The sequence below is a fragment of the Lagenorhynchus albirostris genome, chromosome 1, assembly GCF_949774975.1.
Source record: "Lagenorhynchus albirostris chromosome 1, mLagAlb1.1, whole genome shotgun sequence".
Lineage (NCBI taxonomy): Eukaryota > Metazoa > Chordata > Mammalia > Artiodactyla > Delphinidae > Lagenorhynchus > Lagenorhynchus albirostris.
The window spans coordinates 50,003,478-50,024,895 of NC_083095.1; the positions used below are offsets into that span (position 1 = coordinate 50,003,478).

Here is a 21,418-nt window from a genome sequence, read left to right on the forward strand (position 1 = left end):
TGCATTTTCTGAGAATGGTTTGTTAGCCTAGGATTTTATCAAACATATCTCAGTGAAAACTCTGAAAAGGTTGAGAAGTTTATTTTCAAACTTTAAAATTGGAACAAATCAATCAAGAATTCATGTCAAGGGAATTCCCTGGTGCTGCAGTGGTTAAGAATCCACCTTCCAATGCAGGGGACAAGGGTTCAATCCCTGGTCAGGGAACTAGATCCCACATGCATGCCGCAACTAAGAGTTCACGTGCCACAACTAAGGAGCCCATGAGCCACAGCTAAGGAGCCCACTGGCCGCAACTAAGGAGCCCACGAGCTGCAGCTAAGCCCGTGAGCCACAACTAAGGAGCCTGCCTGCTGCAACTAAGACCCAGTGCAACCAAAATAAATAAAGTTTTAAATTTTTAAAAATAAAATATTAAAGAATTCATGTTAAAAATTAAGTAAAATGAAGATCTTCATTTTGCCAGTTTACTGTTTTTGTTGTGCTAGTGTATTGTCAGCCAGATTTATCAAGCCATTTTTATATATGAAGTCAAGTAAGCTTTAGTTATAACTTATTTCTGACCACTGTTACATTCTTTATCACCTCGAGAAGAAGTCTGTTAACAAGTATTATAAGTTTGAAGGTTCTTATTAAATATCTTTGGCTTTTGATCATTTATAGGCTAAATTATAAGAACTCTTTTATAAAACCCAGCTACTTAAGTTAATGTAGAACTGCACTAATATCATTTTCAGAATCAGTAGTAAATGTTTAACAATAGACTCTTGGGTGCAGAGAAGCCTGGTTTGTAGCAGTTGCCTATTTCTGTGGTATAATACTCCCACCACAGCCAATTTCAGACTACCAACTTGATGTCATCTGGCTTGCAAAATCTCTGAAAATTTAGCAGTCCAGTACAAGCCAGTTCCAGCATGCCCTGGACTAATATCACTGTCTTTGTAGACCAAATCATAATTTCCAGTAGAATAAAGTAGGAATGTATTCTTTTACCCTCCCACCCCACCTGCACCCACCTTTCTTTCTAATAATGTTTTTGGTTGAGGTAGATGCATATCTTCCTGGTATAGCTAACAGAAAGGTGGAAATGACATTTATTATGAAATATAAACAGCCCAAATAGAAATGTGTTCCTATCATGTAATTATTGCTAAAAAGAAGAGTTTTGGGTCAGTTTATTTAAAAACCAAGATCATGTTTGGCAGACAGCCCCAACTTGTTTTTATTGGTTAGTATATAATAATAGTGTAGAGAAAGTCATTTCATATGATTATCTAATGTGAGCTTTCAAACTACTATCTTCTGATGTATTAGGAGGTTACATTGCTTAAGGCTGGGCATTCAGGGAGTCCTCTTGTGAATTTGCAGGGTTGAGGGTTGAGGGGTTTTTGTTGTTGTTTGTTTTGTTTTTTAATGCCAGAGGCAAACTGTTCTACCCACTTTTAACATTGTCTAGGCTAAAATTAAGGCAGACCCAAAATTACTACCTAAGGAGAGCCAGGACTCTGAGGGTAAACATTCAAATCACCCTAAAGCAGAGACTGCCTTTATTAGGCTTTTCCATATTCACAAATGATTGCTAAACTATCTCCCAGGTATGTTGATTGTTGAGGCCATGCCTTGAACTGGCAACAGCTGTAACAATTAAAATGAACTCCTATTCCAAGACTCTTTTAGTCATAGTTTGATGTATTATTGCAGTATCCTTTTCTCCAAGGATGGTGCTTAGCACTTATCAGCACTCAATAAATGTTGAATAAATGCACGAACATACCTTTACTGAGAAGAGCTATTTTTTGGAATGTTGCCAAAGGACACCAGTTTACCAATTCTGTACATCTGGATTCTTCACTATATATGAACTTTGGGAGGTCCACCAAAACCCAAAATAATAATTGTGTTTATGCTCAGATGTGCAGTTTTTAAGGGAGAGGATCTATGAGTGTCCCAAAGAGATGTAGTTAAGACTGACTGCTCTGAGATTACAATGGCAAAGGATGAGTGGGAAGTAAATAAATAGAGACAGCAAATGTGGACATTTTTTGATAGCTTGAGTGGGAAGAACAAGAGAAAAATGTTAGCTGAAATAAAAAGAGAAATTTTTGAAGTGCAGTTTGCAGGATCTTAGTTCCCTGACCAAGGATCAAACCCTGGCCCCTGGCAGTGAGAATGCTGAGTCCTAACCACTGGTCCGCCCTGGAATTCCCAAGTGTGTCATGAACACAAGACATAAAGTATATTCATAAGAAGCTTCAAGAGAAGAAGCAAGAAGAACTACAATCCTGCAGCCTGTGGATCAAAAACCACATTCACAGAAAGAGAGACAAGAGGAAAAGGCAGAGGGCTATGTACCAGATGAAGGAACAAGATAAAACCCCAGAAAAACAACTAAATGAAGTGGAGATAGGCAACCTCCCAGAAAAAGAATTCAAAATAATGATAGTGAAGATGATCCAGGACCTCAGAAAAAGAATGGAGGCAAAGATCGAGAAGATGCAAGAAATATTTAACACTAGATGCAAGAAATATTTAAACACTAGAAGAATTAAAGAACAAACAAACAGAGATGAACAATACAATAGCTGAAATGAAAACTACACTAAAAGGAATCAGTAGCAGAATGACTGAAGCAGAAGAACAGATAAGTGACCTGGAAGACAAAATGGTGGAATTCACTGCCACGGAACAGAATAAAGAGAAAAGAATGAGAAGAAATGAAGACAGCCTAAGAGACCTCTGGGACAACATTAAACTCAACAACATACGCATTATACGCGTCCCAGAAGGAGAAAAGAGAGAGAAAGGACCAGAGAAAATATTTGAAGAGATTATAGTCAAAAGCTTCCCTAACATGGAAAACAAAATAGCCACCCAAGTCCAGGAACTGCAGAGAGTCCCATGCAGGATAAACGCAAGGAGAAACACACCGAGACACATAGTAATCAAATTGGAAAAAATTAAAGACAAAAATTATTGAAAGCAGCAAGGGAAAAATGACAAATAGCATGCAAGGGAACTCCCATAAGGTTAATAGCTGATTTCTCAGCAGAAACTCTACAAGCCAGAAAGGAATGGCATGATATACTTAAAGTGATGAAAGGGAAGAACGTAAAACCAAGATTACTCTACCCAGCAAGGATCTCATTCAGATTCGATGGAGAAATCAAAAGCTTTACAGACAAGCAAAAGCTAAGAATTCACCACCACCAAACCAGCTCTACAACAAATGCTAAAGGAATTTCTCTAAGTGGGAAACACAAGAGAAGAAAAAGACCTACAAAAACAAACCCAAAACAATTAAGAAAATGGTCGCAGGAACATACATATCAATAATTACCTTAAACGTGAATGGATTAAATGCTCCAACCAAAAGGCACAGGCTTGCTGAATAGATACAAAAACAAGACATATATATATATATATATATATATATATATGCTGTCTACAAGAGACCCACTTCAGATGTAGGGACACATACAGACTGAAAGTGAGGAGATGGAAAAAGATATTCCATGCAAATGGAAATCAAAAGAAAGCTGGAGTAGCAATACTCATATCAGATAAAATAGACTTTAAAATAAAGAATGTTACAGGAGACAAGGAAGGACACTACATAATGATCAAGGGATCAATCCAAGAAGATATGACAATTATATATGCACCCACCATAGTAGCACCACAATACATAAGGCAACTGCTAACAGCTATAAAAGAGGAAATCGACAGTAACACAATAATAGTGGGGGACTTTAACACCTCACTTACACCAATGGACAGATCATCCAAACAGAAAATTAATAAGGAAACACAAGCTTTAAATGACACAAGGGACCAGATAGATTTAATTGATATTTATAGGACATTCCATCCAAAAACAGGAGATTACACTTCTGTCTCAAGTGCACACGGAACATTCTCCAGGATAAATCACATCTTGGGTCACAAATCAAGCCTCAGTAAATTTAAGAAAACTGAAATCATATCAGCCATCTTTTCTGACCACAACGCTATGATATTAGACATGAGTTACAGGGAAAAAAATGTAAAAAACATGAACACATGGAGGCTAAACAATACGTTACTAAATAACCAAGAGATCACTGAAGAAATCAAGGAGGAAATAAAAAATACCTAGAGACAAATGACAAGGAAAACACAACGATCCAAAACCTATGGGATGCAGCAAAAGCATTTCTAAGAGGGAAGTTTATAGCTATACAAGCCTACCTTAAGAAACGAAAAATCTCAAATAAACAATCTAGCCTTACACCTAAGGGAACTAGAGAAAGAAGAACAAACAAAACCCAAAGTTAGCAGAAGGAAAGAAATCATAAAGATCAGATGAGAAATAAATAAAAAAGAAATGAAGGAAATGATAGCAAAGATCAATAAAACTAAAAGCTGGTTCTTTGAGAAGATAAACAAAATTGATAAACCATTAGCCAGACTCATCAAGAAAAAGAGGGAGAGGACTCAAATCAATAAAATTAGAAACGAAAAGGGAGAAGTTACAACAGACACCGCGGAAATACAAAGCATCCTAAGAGACTACTACAAGCAACTCTATGCCAATAAAATGGACAACCTGGTAGAAATGGACAAATTCTTAGAAAGGTATAACCTTCCAAGACTGAACCAGGAAGAAATAGAAAATATGAGCAGACCAATCACAAGTAATGAAATTGAAACTGTGATTAAAAATCTTCCAACAAACAAAAGTCCAGGACCAGATGGCTTCATAGGTGAGTTCTGTCAAACATTTAGAGAAGAGCTAACACCCATCCTTCTCAAACTCTTCCAAAAAATTGCAGAGGAAGGGACACTCCCAAACTCATTCTATGAGGCCACCATAATCCTGATACCAAAACCAGACAAAGATATTACAAAAAAAAAATTATAGACCAATGTAACTGATGAGTGTAGATGCAAAAATCCCCAACAAAATACTAGCAAACAGAATCTAACAACACATTAAAAGGATCATACACCGTGATCAAGTGGGGTTTATTCCAAGAATGCAAGCATTCTTCAATATATGCAAATCAACCAATGTGATAAACCATATTAACAAATTGAAGGAGAAAAACCATATGATCATCTCAATAGATGCAGAAAAAGCTTTTGACAAAATTCAACACCCATTTATGATAAAAACTCTCCAGAAAGTGGGCATAGAGGGAGCCAACCTCAACATAATTAAGCCCATATACGACAGACCCACAGCAAACATCATTCTCAATGGCGAAAAATTGAAAGCATTTCCTCTAAGAACAGGAACAAGACAAGGATGTCCACTCTCACCACTGTTTTATTCAACATAGTTTTGGAAGTCCTAGCCACAGCAATCAGAGAAGAAAAAGAAATAAAAGGAATGCAAATTAGAAAAGAAGAAGTATAACTGTCACTGTTTGCAGATGACATGATATTATACATAGAGAATCCTAAAAATGCCACCAGAAAACTACTAGAGCTAATCAATGAATCTGGTAAAGTTACAGGATACAAAATTAATGCACAGAAATCTCTTGCATTTCTATACACTGATGATGAAAAATATGAGAGAGAAATTAAGGAAACACTCGCATTTACCATTGCAACAGATAGAATAAAATACCTAGGAATAAACCTACCTAGGGAGACAAAAGACCTGTATGCAGAAAACTATAAGACACTGATGAAAGAAATTAAAGATGATACCAACAGATGGAGAGATATACCATGTTCTTGGATTGGAAGAATCAATATTGTGAAAATGCCTATACTACCCAAAGCGATCTACAGATTCAATGCAATCCCTATCAAATTACCCATGGTATTTTTTACAGGAGTAGAACAAAAAATCTTAAAATTTGTATGGAGACACAAAAGACCCTGAATAGCCAAAGCAGTCTTGAGGGAAAAAAACGGAGCTGGAGGAATCAGACTCCCTGACTTCAGACTATACTACACAGCTACAGTAATCAAGACAGTATGGTACTGGCACAAAAACAGAAATATAGATCAATGGAACAAGGTAGAAAGCCCAGAGATAAACCCATGCACCTATGGTCAACTAATCTATGACAGAGGAGGCAAGGATATACAATGGAGAAAAGATAGTCTCCTCAATAAGTGGTGCTGGGAAAACTGGACAGCTACATGTAAAAGAATGAAATTAGAACCCTCCTTAACACCATACACAAAAAGAAACTCAAAATGGATTAAAGACCTAAGTGTAAGGCCAGACACTATAAAACTCTTAGAGGAAAACATAGGAAGAACACTCTTTGACATAAATCACAGCAAGATCTTTTTTTGATCCACCTCCTAGAGTAAGGGAAATAAAAACAAAAATAAACAAATGGGACCTAATGAAACTTAAAAGCTTTTGCACAGCAAAGGAAACCATAAGACGAAAAGACAACCCTCAGAATGGGAGAAAATATTTGCAAATGAATCAACAGACAAAGGATTAATCTCCAAAATATATAAACAGCTCGTGCAGCTCAGTATTAAAGAAACAAAAAACCCAATCCAAAAATGGGCAGAAGACCTAAATAGACATTTCTCCAAAGAAGACATACAGATGGCCAAGAAGCACATGAAAAGCTGTTTAACATCACTAATTATTAGAGAAATGCAAATCAAAACTACAGTGAGGTATCACCTCACACCAGTTAGAATGGGCATCCTCAAAATCTACATACAACAAATGCTGGAGAGGGTGTGGAGAAAAGGGAACCCTCTTGCACTGTTGGTGGGAATGTAAATTGATACAGCCACTCTGGTGAACAGTATGGAGGTTCCTTAAAAAGCTAAAAATAGAATTACCATATGATCCAGCAATCCCACTACTGGGCATATACCCAGAGAAAACCATAATTCAAAAAGACACATGCACCCCAATGTTCATTGCAGCAGTATTTACAATAGCCAGGTCATGGAAGCAACCTAAATGCCTGTTGACAGACAAATGGTTGAAGAAAGTGTGGTACATATATACAATGGAATATTACTCAGCCATAAAATGGAACGAAATTGAGTCATTTGTTGAGACGTGGATGGATCTAGAGACTGTCATACAGAGTGAAGTAAGAAAAACAAATACCGTATATTAACGCATGTATGTGGAACCTAGAAAAATGGTACAGATGAGCCAGTTTGCAGGGCAGAAGTTGAGGCGCAGATGTAGAGAACAAACGTATGGACACCAAGAGGGGAAAGCCACGGGGGGTTGGGGATGGTGGTGTTATGAATTGGGTGATTGGGATTGACATGTATACACTAATGTGTATAAAATTGATGACTAATAACCTGCTGTATAAAAAAATAAAATTGAAAAATTTTTAATAAAAGCTTCAAGAGGATTGACATATACACATTACTATATATAAAATGGATAACTAATAAGAATCTGTAGCACAGGGAACTCTACTCAGTACTCTTTAATGACCTATGTGGGAATAGAATCTAAAAAAGAGTGGATATATGTATATGTATAACTGATTCACTTTGCTGTAGAGCAGAAACTAACACAACATTTTAAATCAACTATAGTCCAATAAAAATTAATTTTAAAAAAAAAGAATGACTGCTCTTAAATTATCTAAAATGTTTTCTTAGCTTCATCTAGACCGTTCACACCATCTGAGTGGCTAAAATAAATTGTTTTACCAAAAATGTTCTACAAAAATGTCATGACTTCTATTAGCAGATGTTAAGAGAAGTAGCACTGTGATATCAGCAAAGTGATGAAAGTTGCTTCCTGCAAAGATATCGTTGACAGTATTGTTCATTATGCTACCCTGGTGTCCTGTTAATACAGGAACTCCTCCCTACGTGCGTACACCCCCCCACACACACCATTCCCCCCCCCAAATACCAGGAAAATTTCTCTCTAATAGTTTCGTTAATCCTTTTGCTTTTTCTGAATTACTGACTTATTTTTATCTCAGGGACACTGTGATGCACGTAACTGATCTTGTTTTCATCTTCCCATTGGCTACTGCAAAATGCAAAGCAAAATCTAGTCACTGTATATAGCATGCATCTTACTTTCTTCCCCATATTTACCATTTGCTTCATTTTATTTTTGTAACTCATCTTTCTAGAACTAGCAGAGGTATTAACTAAATGTAGTATTGAGCCTTTCTCAGCTCAGTTAGCCTTGCATAGGACTTTGTTCTTTTAAATTGACTTACATACAGTTTTTGACAAGACAATTACAAAATATAATTTCTGTGTTTATTTCAAAGGCTAGCTTAAAATCACAGAAAAAAATCATAATTTGTGTTTCTTTTCTAAGTTCTAGTTTTTAATGCATGTTATATAACTGTAACCTTGTTTTTTTCCCCCCAAGGCAGCCAACAGTTAGATTCCATTCATGTAACACAATTGGAGAGAGATACTGTTTTAGTGTGTTTAGACAGTAAGTATTATTTTAAAGTTTATTCTAAGTATACTACTTGATATAACATACCTTTTCATGGAATTGATTCTAATAGAATCAGTAAAGTAGATTTGCAATTTTCCACCTTAAGTGGCATTGTTTTATTGATGAAAAACCTAAATTGGCTACAGATGTAGTAACTAATTGATCTGTTTGTCAGACTGTCCTCTGTGACCTTTTTCTTTATTCTGTTTGGCCTACTTGGGAACATTACAGTCAGCCCTCTGTATCTGTAGGTTCCACATCCTCTATTCAGCCAACCATGGATTGAAAATATTTAGAAAAAAAAATTCCAGAAAGCTCAAAAAAGCAAACCTGAATTTGCAAGTGCCTGGCAACTATTTATATAGCTTTTGTGTTGTATTAGGTATTATAAGTAATCTAGGATCTACTGTGTAGCACAGGGAACTATACTCAATATTATGTAATAACCTATAAGGGAAAAAAAGAATCTAAAAAAAACTATATCTACATATATATACACACACATATGTATAACTGAATCGCTGTGCTATACACCTGAAACTTATACGATATTGTAAATCAACTATATTTCAATAAAAATATTTTTTAAAATTAAAGTCTATGGGAGGTTGTGTGTAGGTTATATGCAAACACTAGGCCATTTCATATAAGGCACTTGAGCATCCATGGACTTTGGTCTCCGTGAGGGGTACTGGAACCAATTCCCCGTGGATACCGAGGGACAACTGTATTAGAATAGTTTGCCATAACCTTGGGGTAAAATTCTGTATAAAATTATTCTGTATAAAATTCTGTATAATTCATTGTAATTAATGAAAAAATAGAAGGTTATACTAATTTGGTCACTTGTAGTCATATAACATGAACTTTTGGAATCATGTCAGTGTGATATTCTAATGCACAAATAGATTTGGCACCTTTACCTGCTAGTAGTGATTCTTTTGATGCAGCGAGAGGTGTTACTGATAGATGTGTGTTGTACTGTATATGCAGTGGAAGAGACAGAAAAACTTTAACAACAGGTGTTTTCAATTTTGCAAACAAAGCACTCTAATTCTTAAAATCCCCCTTACTTTAATGCAATGAATCCTGCAAGTGAAGTTCACCCAGACTTGGCATTATATTTGAAATTTGGCAATATTTGCTGTGGTTTGATTCATTCCAATATTTTAAAATTACTAGACCTGCCCATAGATGTTTAGGGTTATTTTTAAAATTGTTCCACTACTTAATTTACCTGTATTTTTGTCTTAATTTCTGTTCTCTAAAGTGTTCCCTAGTGGATTTGAATCATAAAGAATCATTAGAATCATAAAGATCATCTAATATTATAGATAAGTAAACCAAACCCAGAGTGTTTCATTTGCCCATTATCCCTTAAGTATTTTTGATTCTTTGAATACTGATAAGATTGGCATGTTGTTTGGTTACTCTTAAGTGAATTTGATAAATTATTTTTTACCCAAACAAGTAGAAGACTCAGTACTAATTAATGAAATAAACAGATGATCAGAATTTAATTGTAGTAGTATTGAACCTTTAACATTAAATGCCTAAATACCTTCTGAGTCAAACAAGGAAAATAAATTGTACTTAGTTTTCATTTTGTTGATTTATTTATTTTTAAAAAAATTTTTTAAACCTTTGATTAATTAGGACTTCCATTTCCCAGCTATTCATAGTAAATGGAAAGTTGACTTTCTTCAGTTGTTCTTTTTTTCTTAGGGGAGCAGTGTAACACTTCGAAAATTGTTTGTCAACTCTATGGTATAAATCAGTTTTACTAAGCAGCAATGGAGATAGGTGTGTAATCACGATAAGTGTGTAATCACAAATAATGGTAGACAGATGAGAAAGTAATGCAGAGTGAAGATATCTTCCAAGTCAGAGCTAAGATGGTTAAATTAAAAAACAAATGGACAAAAGGGAAATAGAAATATTCACATATACTGTCTATCCCAGAGTTTACTTATAAAGAAATTCTGACTTTTGAGAGTACTATTTTTTCCTCCCTTGTACTTCTGTAGAATATTAGTTACATACTAAAGTTAAGAATTACTGCAAATATTACTTATCATATGTTATGTAATTTGTAAGGGGGAAAAAACCAACTCCTATTGCTGAATATTTAGGCACCAAGTTAACCGCTATTAAAGAAACACTTCACTTTTTAAAAAATGAGAACGTATGTGTTCAATATAAACTATGAAAAAAAGTACTGGTGGAATTGCCATTTACAACGGAGGCCTCACTCTTATAGAATCTATCAGTGACAGTTTTTCACTGGGCATACTTGAATCAAGAGAAATAATTGAACTTTATTAATATTGTTATATATCCATGTAAAATCCACTTATCAAGTTACATTTATTTTAGCAAATCTGCATTTCCAGTCTTGACTTGTTTTTTCTTTTTTTAAGAATTTGTAAAAATTGTAAATCTACAAGGAAAACTAAAATCAAGTAAGAAACTGGCCTCTGAGCTAAGTTTTGATTTTCGCATTGAATCTGTAGGTAAGTCTCCTTTTATTAATAATGCATTTAGAGTACTTGGTTTTTTGTTCATTCTGTTCTTAGGGTTATCTAGACCAGCACTATCTCATAGAAGTTTCTTTGATATAGAAATGTTCTCTGTGTTCTTAAATACAGTAGTCATTAACCACACTTGTTAAGTACTTGAAACATGGCTAGTGCTACATTTTAATTTTAATTAATTTAAATTTTGATGTAAATAGCCACACAGGGCTAGTTACTATAATATTAGACAGTGCAGGTCTGGACCGTAATAAATCTTTTATTGTCGTTTCTTGAATATTTAAAACATGAAATCATTTCTTCTATTCATTGTTCCCTTTGCTGCATCAAGTGAATTATACTTCTTCTAATTCTTTCCAAATCATGAAGGTATTTGTGTGATGTGATTAACAATGTTAGATATGCTAGAATTCTTTGCCGTGTAAGATTCTGGTTGGTGTGTGTTGATGGTTTTTGCTTTTAGGTCTATTTAAATATAAATACTTTCCCACAGAATCTGGAAAATACTATGCCATTTGAATTTGCTTCCTTGTCAATGAGTGTTTTACTCTGTAATATCATTGGTATTATGATAAAAATTACTATTGTTTGCATCCTCACTGATTATATGTCAGTAAGTATTTTCCTCAAGGGTGATAGAACTTATGAAAAAATACTATGGGTGGAAACATTTTGAACAATTCATGATATGGTTCTACTTTAAGTCAAAAACAGTTAAAATTGGTGATTTTTATTTGGGCTGTAAAAAATATGTGTATTTTATAATTAAATGTATATACTTTTAAAAATGTGTTTCTCACTGTTTAGAAAGTTTTCTGTTGATTTTTTAAAAATTTAATGGTTTCTCAAGTGGAGTTTTGCCCTATTGCAAAGAACATTCATCCCTCTGGGTAACCCTCTTACATAGGAATAATTTGCTTATGATTGGAAATTTTATTCAAGCAGAAAACCTAAACTTTCTGTAGATGCCATGACAAAAGGCATTTTGGAAATATTTTCTTCTTTTAGTCCTTTGTATGCTGGCTGTTGCATGCCAGTTTCTAAGATTTAATATTTTCAATAGAGATTCCAATATACAGATCTTTAGGTCCTCTTAATTTTAACTGAAACACACTAGTACCTCAACTTTTTCATATATGCCAAATTTTTTAGGATATTTTCGTTCTACGAAAGTTTGTTCCTCCTAGGCTACCATCTCTTCTTTCCAGTGAACTTTGGAATAATTTCAAGGATCCTCCTGGGTAAAAAGAGTCCCTTTAAGTCACCTTTAAAAACAAAGCCAGTACTACCTGTTTTTTTATTTCATGGCTAGTGAAGCTTGTATGATTGGTTATTGCAAAATACTTTAATGTTTATTGAGCTAAATTATGTTTCCAGAACATTCTTATGTTAACTTTTTACAGAGTCAGTATTCTAGTAAGAAATATAATAAATTTCAATCACTTTCTCCCATCATCTTTACTGGTATAGGGCATATGGCTAACTCTCCAACAATCAAATTGGTTTTCTCCTTCTCTCACTGTGCTTTAGTGACTCTAGCCTCTGGCCAGGAAGGACCCAGAGGCCCTGCTGCCTCCCCCCCACCCCAAAATTGGGGGCCCTGCCACTCTGTTTCTAAACCACTAAGTGACCCCATATGTGTGCTTCAGTGGGCCCAGCACAGGCAGGACACAGAAATGGACAAGGCACAGCGAGAACAGGTTTTCCTCCAAGACCCTCAGGCCACCCCAGGGGATCGTGGGAGATGGGTGGGCAGCAAGAGGGGATATGGCATGTCATGAGGTGGCCACACTTTGGGGTCACGGTCGTTCCTGATTCCAAAGCCATCAAGAAGTTGGGCAAGCTTGGCTCAAATCTGTGACCACACTTGTGAACAGTGGGACCTGCAAGGACAGGGCAAAGGCCTGGTGGGCTCTGGAGCCCTGATGGGGTTGGGCAGCAACAGTGGGTACGATAGCTGAGAGGCCCTAGCCCCTCCAAATAAGAATTGGTTCACAGATCAGAAATATTCAGTGTGTGGTTAAATTTTAGATTACAGGACAGGTTTATTTTTAAAAATTAATTTTATAATAGGGAATATGTGAACAGAAATAAAAGATGCTTCCTTAATAGCTACTTCTAAATATATCACATTATTTAAATGATCATGTTTTTAATCCAAAAAACCAGTTATGTTTTTATTACTTTATTTACCTAAGACAAAAGATAGTATATGAAAGAAAAATTAATATGCTGATGTCCAGCTCATCAAAAGTTAGCTCATTTTTAAATAAATGCCTGTTATAATGTATCTTTGAAAACTTCCATGACCCTGCCTCAATAAATTATTTGAGCTTTGTCATGACTTAGTCACAAAAATGTTGGGAACTAATGGTCTAGACAGTGGAATTTTGCACCAAGCACTTGAATAGCCTTACATTATCATTTATTAAAGACAGTTAAGGAAAATGTATAATGCACTACTATGTGCCTTATTTTAGTCCCGTTCTCCCTTATCTTTTTAGTATGCCTTCAAGACAGTGTGTTGGCTTTCTGGAAACATGGAATGCAGGGTAAAAGCTTCAAATCAGATGAGGTAAGATTTCTCTAATTACCTCCAGTGATTCCCATTAAAGATTTTAAAAGTTGAAACATTCGTTTTATGTATTTTCTTTCTGAACCCACGTTGCTATGTTTAATGCCTTTAATGCCGGTAGAACAAAACTGCCAGTATTTTCCCTTCAAATAATGTTCAGTTTTGTATTTATTGTATTCTCAGTGGCCACGAGGAATTGTCAAACATGAGTTTACACAATTTCAGTCCTCTTATTTGTAATTTATAAATATGGTTGCTAACTTACTAAACTTTTCTAAAGGTAATAAGCCTTTTCCATAATCTATAAATGTGCAGCTTCTTTTTTTTTGTATAAATTTATTTATTTTTATTTTTGGCTACGTTGGGTCTTCGTTGCTGCACGCGGGCTTTTCTCTGGTTGTGGCGAATGGGAGCTATTCTTCGTTGTGGTGCACAGGCTTCTCATTGTGGTGGCTTCTCTTGTTGGGACCACGGGCTCTAGGTGCTCGGGCTTCAGTAGTTGTGGCTCACGGGCTTAGTTGCTCCGCGGCATGTGGGATCTTCCCAGACCAGGGCTTGAACCCGTGTCCCCTGCATCGGCAGGCGGATTCTTAACCACTGCACCACCAGGGAAGCCCCTGCAGCTTCTTTTTTAATGTTATATTTTAAATTCTAAATTAATATGTATTGGATCACGGGACTAAGGAAAATCTAAGAAAATTAATTTGTTTACTAAATATTTATTGAGTATCAAATACATTTAGGACACTATTCTTATTATAGCACTGAAGACATAATGAAGCATAATTATAAATAATATCAAACCCTTACGATGTCTATCTTCCAGGCACTTTACAAATGCTATCTTATTGAAGGCTAATAATACAGTGGGGTTTAGGTACAATTCAAAGTAAAGTTATGTACTATTCATATTCCCGATTTTACAGGTACAGAGTGATTAAGTAACTTACCCAGAGTTACAGAACTAGTTAAGTGACAGAGCCTGGATGTGAAGGGTCTCCAAAAATCACTTCTACTGAGATAATCGGGATATATTTCATGTAGGAGGTGGGACTTGGGCTCCCACCTTGAGAGGTGAATCCTAACAGTTAAGAGAATACTAACAGAGACATTTCCCATTTGTGTGAGTACCTGTGTAATTCTTGCACACCAGAGCCTCACAAATATATGGACTTATTTTGAAGCTTAAAATCTTCTATTTGAATTACCTTTACACTGTTATTTAGATATAACTATTTCCACCTCTTATATGAATGCAGAAATAGAATGCTTCCAAGTAAAAATGATGTAAATCAGTGGAATTAGAATGCTTCCAAGAGAAAATGACGTAAATCAGCTTGTCTTTGAAAGCGTCCGTTTAGTTACTGACCCATGTCACTAAATGTCACCAGGCCCCTGCATTTAATGAAGCCTACAGTCCTACTTACTGCCATAACATTAATTGTCCTCAGATGCTGTTTTCACTGTGTCACTCCTGTGGTTTGAAATCTGTAGAAGTTACTTGTTTACCATATCAAGTGTGAATTCTACCTCCTATTTTTAAGTCATCTTGCTTACCTTTTTCTTTCTGGTTTTGTTCTCATCCTTCAATTTGGGCCTGCCTATAATGTTCATAATGTAAAAATCAGCCATTCTAGTCCACAAAGATTGGAACATTTCTGAACTGAATACTCTGAAAATCAGCTGCATTTAGTATAGCACCAGATTTATTTTCTGGTTCAAGTTTGTTAATTCCATCTTCTCAGCTAGACTGCAAACTCATTGATAGCAGAGTATTTTTATACTTATTTTATATCCACACTGTCAAGAGTTTGTGTTCCTCCAAAAGCTGACCCTAAAACAAGGACTCAGGTCCTTGTTTATTTGGGAGTAGATCCCAGAAAAACAAGTGACAGAATAAGGAATGTAAGATGCAGAGGGACAAAAAGCCAACAAAGAGCACATTAATAAACTGCTTCTCACTATGGGCAACGAGGGCTTAATCCTATAGGAACTACTGAGGAACAGTGTGGAGCACACCTCAGAATTGGCTCATCAGAAGGTGGGGAGGCGGGTGCATTTATACACCAACTGCTGTCCCTGGTAGTTAAGGGTTTCCCCCAGAGGTGTCAACTCCCCACACTTTGGAATAGTACCTGTGCACGACTGAGTACCTTCTTTCTTTAGTATTGGAGAAGACAGAGCAGAGGAATACCCCCAGTACACAGATGTAAGACACAGGTGCATGGGAGTGTCTACCGCAGCTCTGCTGAAATCAGGTGGGCTGAGGGGTGCCACCTCAAGCATCTGCCCTATGACGTAAAGGAAGGAGTAGGGGCTGTGCAGTCCAGCAAACCTGTACTCAGATCTTGGGTCTACTAGTTATATGACCTAAAAGTAAGTTACTTAACCTCACTGAGTCTTAGTTTTCTCTTTAATAATATGGGAATGATAATACATATCATAAAAAGTTCTAAGGAAAGTGCTTGACCCAAACAGATGTTCCATAAATGTTGATTTGTTTCTACTAATAAGCAGTCAAAAAAAACCTTACTAAAATCTATTTAATTTGAGGAATTGAGTCTATCAAAAATTATCATTCTTTTTAATACTTGCTCTATCTAAATGATTTTTAAATTATAATTTAAATAATATGGGGACTAATAATATGGGATATTTTCTTTCATAGGTTACCCAGGAGATTTCAGATGAAACAAGAGTTTTCCGCTTATTAGGATCAGACAGGTAATAGTTTGGTTGTTTTATTACCAAAGGAGTTCAAGAATTGTATTTTTAATTATACTGTCAACCTCTGACTGTGTTTCAAACACTTATTTTTCAATATACTTATATTGTTTCAATATATTTATTTATATTCAATAGAAGTAACATTGGTTTATAACATTTATATAAATTTCATGTATACAGTGTTATATTTCTAGTTCTGTATAGCCTACAGTGTGCTTACCACCAAAAGTTTAGTTTCCTTTCATCACCATACAATTAACCCCCTTTACCCATTTCACTCTCCCTCCACCCCTACCTCTTCCCCCTAGTAGCCACTCTGTATCTACGTGTTTGTTTTTGTTTGGTTTGTTCATTTATTTATTTTTATATATGTTAAACAAAACTCTTAGAGGCTTCAGAATCTTAGAGAAATTTCCCTGTATCTTTATTGAGAGAGAGAAAAAATATTTTAATTAGTCAATTAAGCAAGCTGTTGTCAGTGTGAGGATCATGATTCCAGAAACAGTTATACTCAGCCAAGACAAAATGTGTTAGATGGGTGTTTATGTCCCTAGTATCATGACATATTTCAGGCTCCTTTGTTTTCATCATTTCTTCCTGGCATGTTAACTTCTATTAACTGTTACTGTATATATCCAACAGAATGTGCACCTCCTGACATGTACTTTTATATCACAAGATATTTGACTGAGTCTCTGAGGTCATTCTAAATTAGAAGGAATTATGTGGTCTCTGTGATCAAAGTGAAAGATAAGTTCCAAAACTATGCTTTCTCATGAAAAAAGAATTATAGCTTTTGTTCTTCAAAGTCTATGTTATCTACCTCTACAATGAGTAAAATACCTATCCCTTCCTATTTTCCAAAAGTTGTTACTGCAGCAAAACTGGCTAAAGTGGTATACATTAGTCCTGAGGCAAGGATTGAGAACCTCTGATCTTCAAGTTCAGTCTAGTCACAAAACCATTGCTTAGATATTACACACTTAAGGAAGTCGGGGAGAATTGGAGTTATGACTGCATAAAAATTTTTTGAAGAGACTTTTGTGAAGAGAAAAAGGATTTTTGGAAAATGGCAACTACCCATTGCCGTTGAAAAGGCAAGCCCAGAGAGCATGGCAACCTAGTAACTAGTCCTGCATAAAAGAGAATTGGAGGACCACCTGGTAAATGACTGTAGAATGGGAGGCCCTTTGCTTCTCCAGGAAGGGCTGACAAAAGAATTGTAGATCATTCAGTGATCCTGGCACAAATAGCACTCTGGTGAGACATAGTATGAGAGATTTCTGCTTGATAGAGTGTAGGCATCAGAAGCCATTTCTCTTAGTTACTTGTTTCCTTCCAACTCCTTCCCCCAGAATTTTCTCTTTCATCTATCCCTTCTTTGTTTGTATTGTTTCTCCATTCTCTGTCACTCTTGCCCTAAAAAACTACTTTTTTCAGACCATTGCCTTGTTCTGATTATCTTCTTACTTGGGCATCTCCTTGATTTTAAGACATATATCTTAACCAAGGCTTTTGTTTTGTCTTAATTTTTAAAGTGATTTGTTAAATTGTATTGTTTAAATATAGGTATTAATGTCTAGGAGGAAAGAAAACTATGTCAGAATATTAATAATGGTAAACTGGGCAGTTGAATTATAGGTAATTTTATTTTCGCCTTCTACTTTTCTTTAATGCATGCTTTAAGTATATATTACTTTTTTGTTTTCATTTCAAAAGTAATAATATGCTAGTTGTAGGAAGTTCATACACTAGAAAAATATAAATTATTTATGCAACTCCCCCCACCTCCCATTTCCCCTTCTAGACTTTTTTCTCTGCACTGGCATATTGTTTTTTATTTTGTTCTCAAACCTGTCTTCCCACAGTGTAGATCCTATGATATGACACTTGATTGGTTTTTCTTCCTATTGGTCCTTTCATTGAACTCTTAACCCTGCCTTTGTTCCAGGGACAAGGGAGACGGCCCCATTTCATACTTTACTATTTATTTGCAAATACCTTGAAGAACAGTGTGAGTGGGTGCCTCTTAAAATCCTGTTTTATTGTCTCAGCCCTTCCTCCATCCCCTTCTTGTTCATGTATATTCTAAAGCTTTATTATACCTTTTTTTGGTATATATGAGTAAAGCAAATTTGTTTTTAGTTGGAATAAGATGAGACTATCCTGAAATGTTTTTAATATTTTATATTCATAAATTCATCAATTCTTATTCAGTTTTGTTTTTAAGCTATAAAATATAAAGCTGAATTTGACTGTGCATCTATTAATGTGATCTCTGTGTAATTTTATGTGAATGTGAACAATGATATTCTTTCCTGGTTTGATGTTAGTATTTGAAGATGAAATCTCTGTTTCTCCTCTTTAACAAGACTTTTGTTTTGATTTAATTGCAGGGTTGTTGTTTTGGAAAGTAGGCCAACAGAAAATCCTACTGCACACAGCAATCTTTACATCTTGGCTGGACATGAAAATAGTTACTAAGCAACAGAAATTGGTCTCAAATGACAGGAAAATGAATACACTCCATTGAAAGCAAAAATATCTTAAGGAAATTCAGTACAAACTACACTATGATTTGCTTTAATTGTTATGGGTTATATCTCAAATGATCTGTACTTTAAGGTAGAATTCAATATTTTCTGTAGCTGGAAACAGCTATTCTATCTCTTGCCACTATGTGGTGGTTTTATCAAGTTTGCTTAATAAAAGCTATGAGACAGATAGTCCTCTAGTTCCAGGAAACACAGTCTTTTTAAAAAAAATGTTTGTAGCAAGGATGCCATGATATTTTTAGATAACAACTCATGTGATTATCTTCAGAGAGATAAATTTAGTGACAGTTTTCTCATTTTATACCATGTTTTATTCCTTCTTAATGAACATAATTTGATAAAGAAATTATCAGGTAAGCCTTTCACTTTTACATTGGCCATTCTGTATGTTTTTGTAAAATAGAATATTTAATCCTTATTTATTAATCTCTTGCTGGAGTGGTGTAATGTATCTAACTTTTAGCAAAGGAAGGTTGCAGAGCAGCTTAAATTTTTTTATAATATATAAAAATTTTGTTTACCTTTTAAGACTAGTACTTTGAGGGTTTAAAGGCTGTGTTTGGAGGTTCAATACATACATGCAATATTATTTAATGCAAGTATTTTGTAATATAATATCATCCAGAATTGCCTTTAAAGAGAGTTTTGTGTTTTCAACTACATATAATTGTAGGGGGTCATACAGAAGATAATGATGATGGTTGAAATATTGTTAGAAGGAGTGTGTATTTCTAGGTGTGACTACTGTGTGTATGTATTCTTGACAAGCAGCATAATATACCTGTGATTTTTTTTTTTTTACATTAGGGATAATGCATAAGAAATTAATCTTCATATATATTATCATCCCTAATGTAGGGGGGAAAAGTGTTTAACTGCCCATGATATGTATTTTACTTATACTATACCAGAGTGGAAATTGTAAAGCAACTACATGTGTATTCTTGGGTTTTTCACATATATAGATCTTCATTTTGAGTAGGTTAAAAAAAAATCTTTAAATGAAATTTAATTCCTGATGGGATAGTATAAATAAGTATTATAAAAATCAGTATTCTAAAGATAAGTAAGGATTGGGCCATTCTTGAGTTTTCTTCCTTTCTGCTATTATTAGTATTCAAACTGAAAGCATCACACTGGTACCTATTGTCTTAATGCATTTAACAGTTATTGTTGAGATGATGAACAAAGGGGTGGCAAGAGCAGACTATAAATTCATTTTCAGCAGTTCCTTGAGAGAAAGACAGTGTAACTATCTCATTCGGTCTTTAGCAGTCCTGTATAGTAGGTATTATCATCATCTCCTTTTTTTAGATGAGGAGATAAGGGGTTAGCAAGGTTAAGAGACTTAACCCAATTCACACAGCAAGTTAGTGGTTGAGTCAGACCATGAGTCTTGTGACTCTGTTCTTTTCACTATGCAATATGCAAACAATAAAATATTATGCAAATGAGATATATAAAGTATTGTCCTTTAAAAATGCTATGATTTCAGTAAGTGTGTTGCTGTTTATTTTGGGTATTTTAAATGGGGCCTCTGGACTGAAGGACACTGGATACAATGATGGCAGGGGACCATACTCAAAACAGGAAATATTTACATTCTGGATACAAAGACCAATCTCCTCCTCCTCCTCTCTGAATCCTGGCAGCCAGATCTTCCCATCCTAACAACACTGGAAGAGTCTTCTCTGTGCCATCTGGTCAGTGCAAGTGGAAAGACCTAAAAAGATCCTGACATCAGAAATGTCCTGGCTAAACTGCCCAGCTGGATAACTCCCAGTTGAAGATAATAAAATACCCAGTGAAAATCGTAATGTGCCCACCACCCCATGCATGCATCCAGAGCTTACAGTTAGTCTTTTAGTCCTATGCTATTACAAATGATTAAACATGAGCTTCCCTGGTGGCGCAGTGGTTGAGAGTCCGCCTGCCAATGCAGGGGACACGGGTTTGTGCCCTGGTCCAGGAAGATCCCACATGCCACGGAGCGGCTGGGCCCGTGAGCCATGGCCGCTGAGCCTGCGCGTCGGAGCCTGTGCTCCGCAATGGGAGAGGCCACAACAGTGAGAGGCCCGCGTACCGCAAAAAGGAAAAAAAAAAAGATTAAACAGGGACTTCCCTGGTGGTCCAGTCAGTAATACTCCGTGCTCCCAATGCAGGGGGCCCGGGTTCAATCCCTAATTGGGGAACTAGATCCCACATGCACGCCGCAACGAAGAAGCCCGCATGCTGCAACACATGTCACAACTAAGAGCCAGTGCAACCAAAATAAATAAATAAATGTTTTAAAATAATAATAAAAATAAAAATGATTAAACAGCCAGGAGTTATGAAACATCTGAGGAAAGCCTCTTACAGGAAAGAGAGAAAACAACAGGGGAAAAAGCACCTAACGGAAACAGATTATGCAGAATGAAGAAAATGTCAAAAGAAAAAGTATCTTTGCAAAGAAGTTGCAACTATGAATAGGAGTAGGATACTAAAAAAGGAGCTTTTGAAAAAACAGAGCTATTGGAAAAAATATAGCATAGCTGAGTAATTCAATAGATGATTTAGAATATAAAGTTGAAGAAATTTCTCAGAAAATAAAAAGAAATGAAAATATTGGAGA

At 35.5% G+C, this 21,418-nt stretch overlaps 1 protein-coding gene across 1 annotated transcript in view; it reads left to right on the top strand.

Moving 5' to 3' along the window:
• MAP4K5 (mitogen-activated protein kinase kinase kinase kinase 5) overlaps positions 1–20,258 on the top strand; it is a 136,408-nt gene extending 116,150 nt beyond the window's left edge. The window contains exons 29-33 of the mRNA XM_060142785.1: positions 8,339–8,407; positions 10,834–10,926; positions 13,452–13,522; positions 16,191–16,246; positions 18,646–20,258. Coding sequence (XP_059998768.1) covers positions 8,339–8,407; positions 10,834–10,926; positions 13,452–13,522; positions 16,191–16,246; positions 18,646–18,733 — 377 coding nt within the window. The 3' untranslated portion in view covers positions 18,734–20,258. The remainder of the gene's footprint in view (positions 1–8,338; positions 8,408–10,833; positions 10,927–13,451; positions 13,523–16,190; positions 16,247–18,645) is intronic.
• The last annotated feature ends 1,160 nt before the right edge of the window (positions 20,259–21,418 follow it).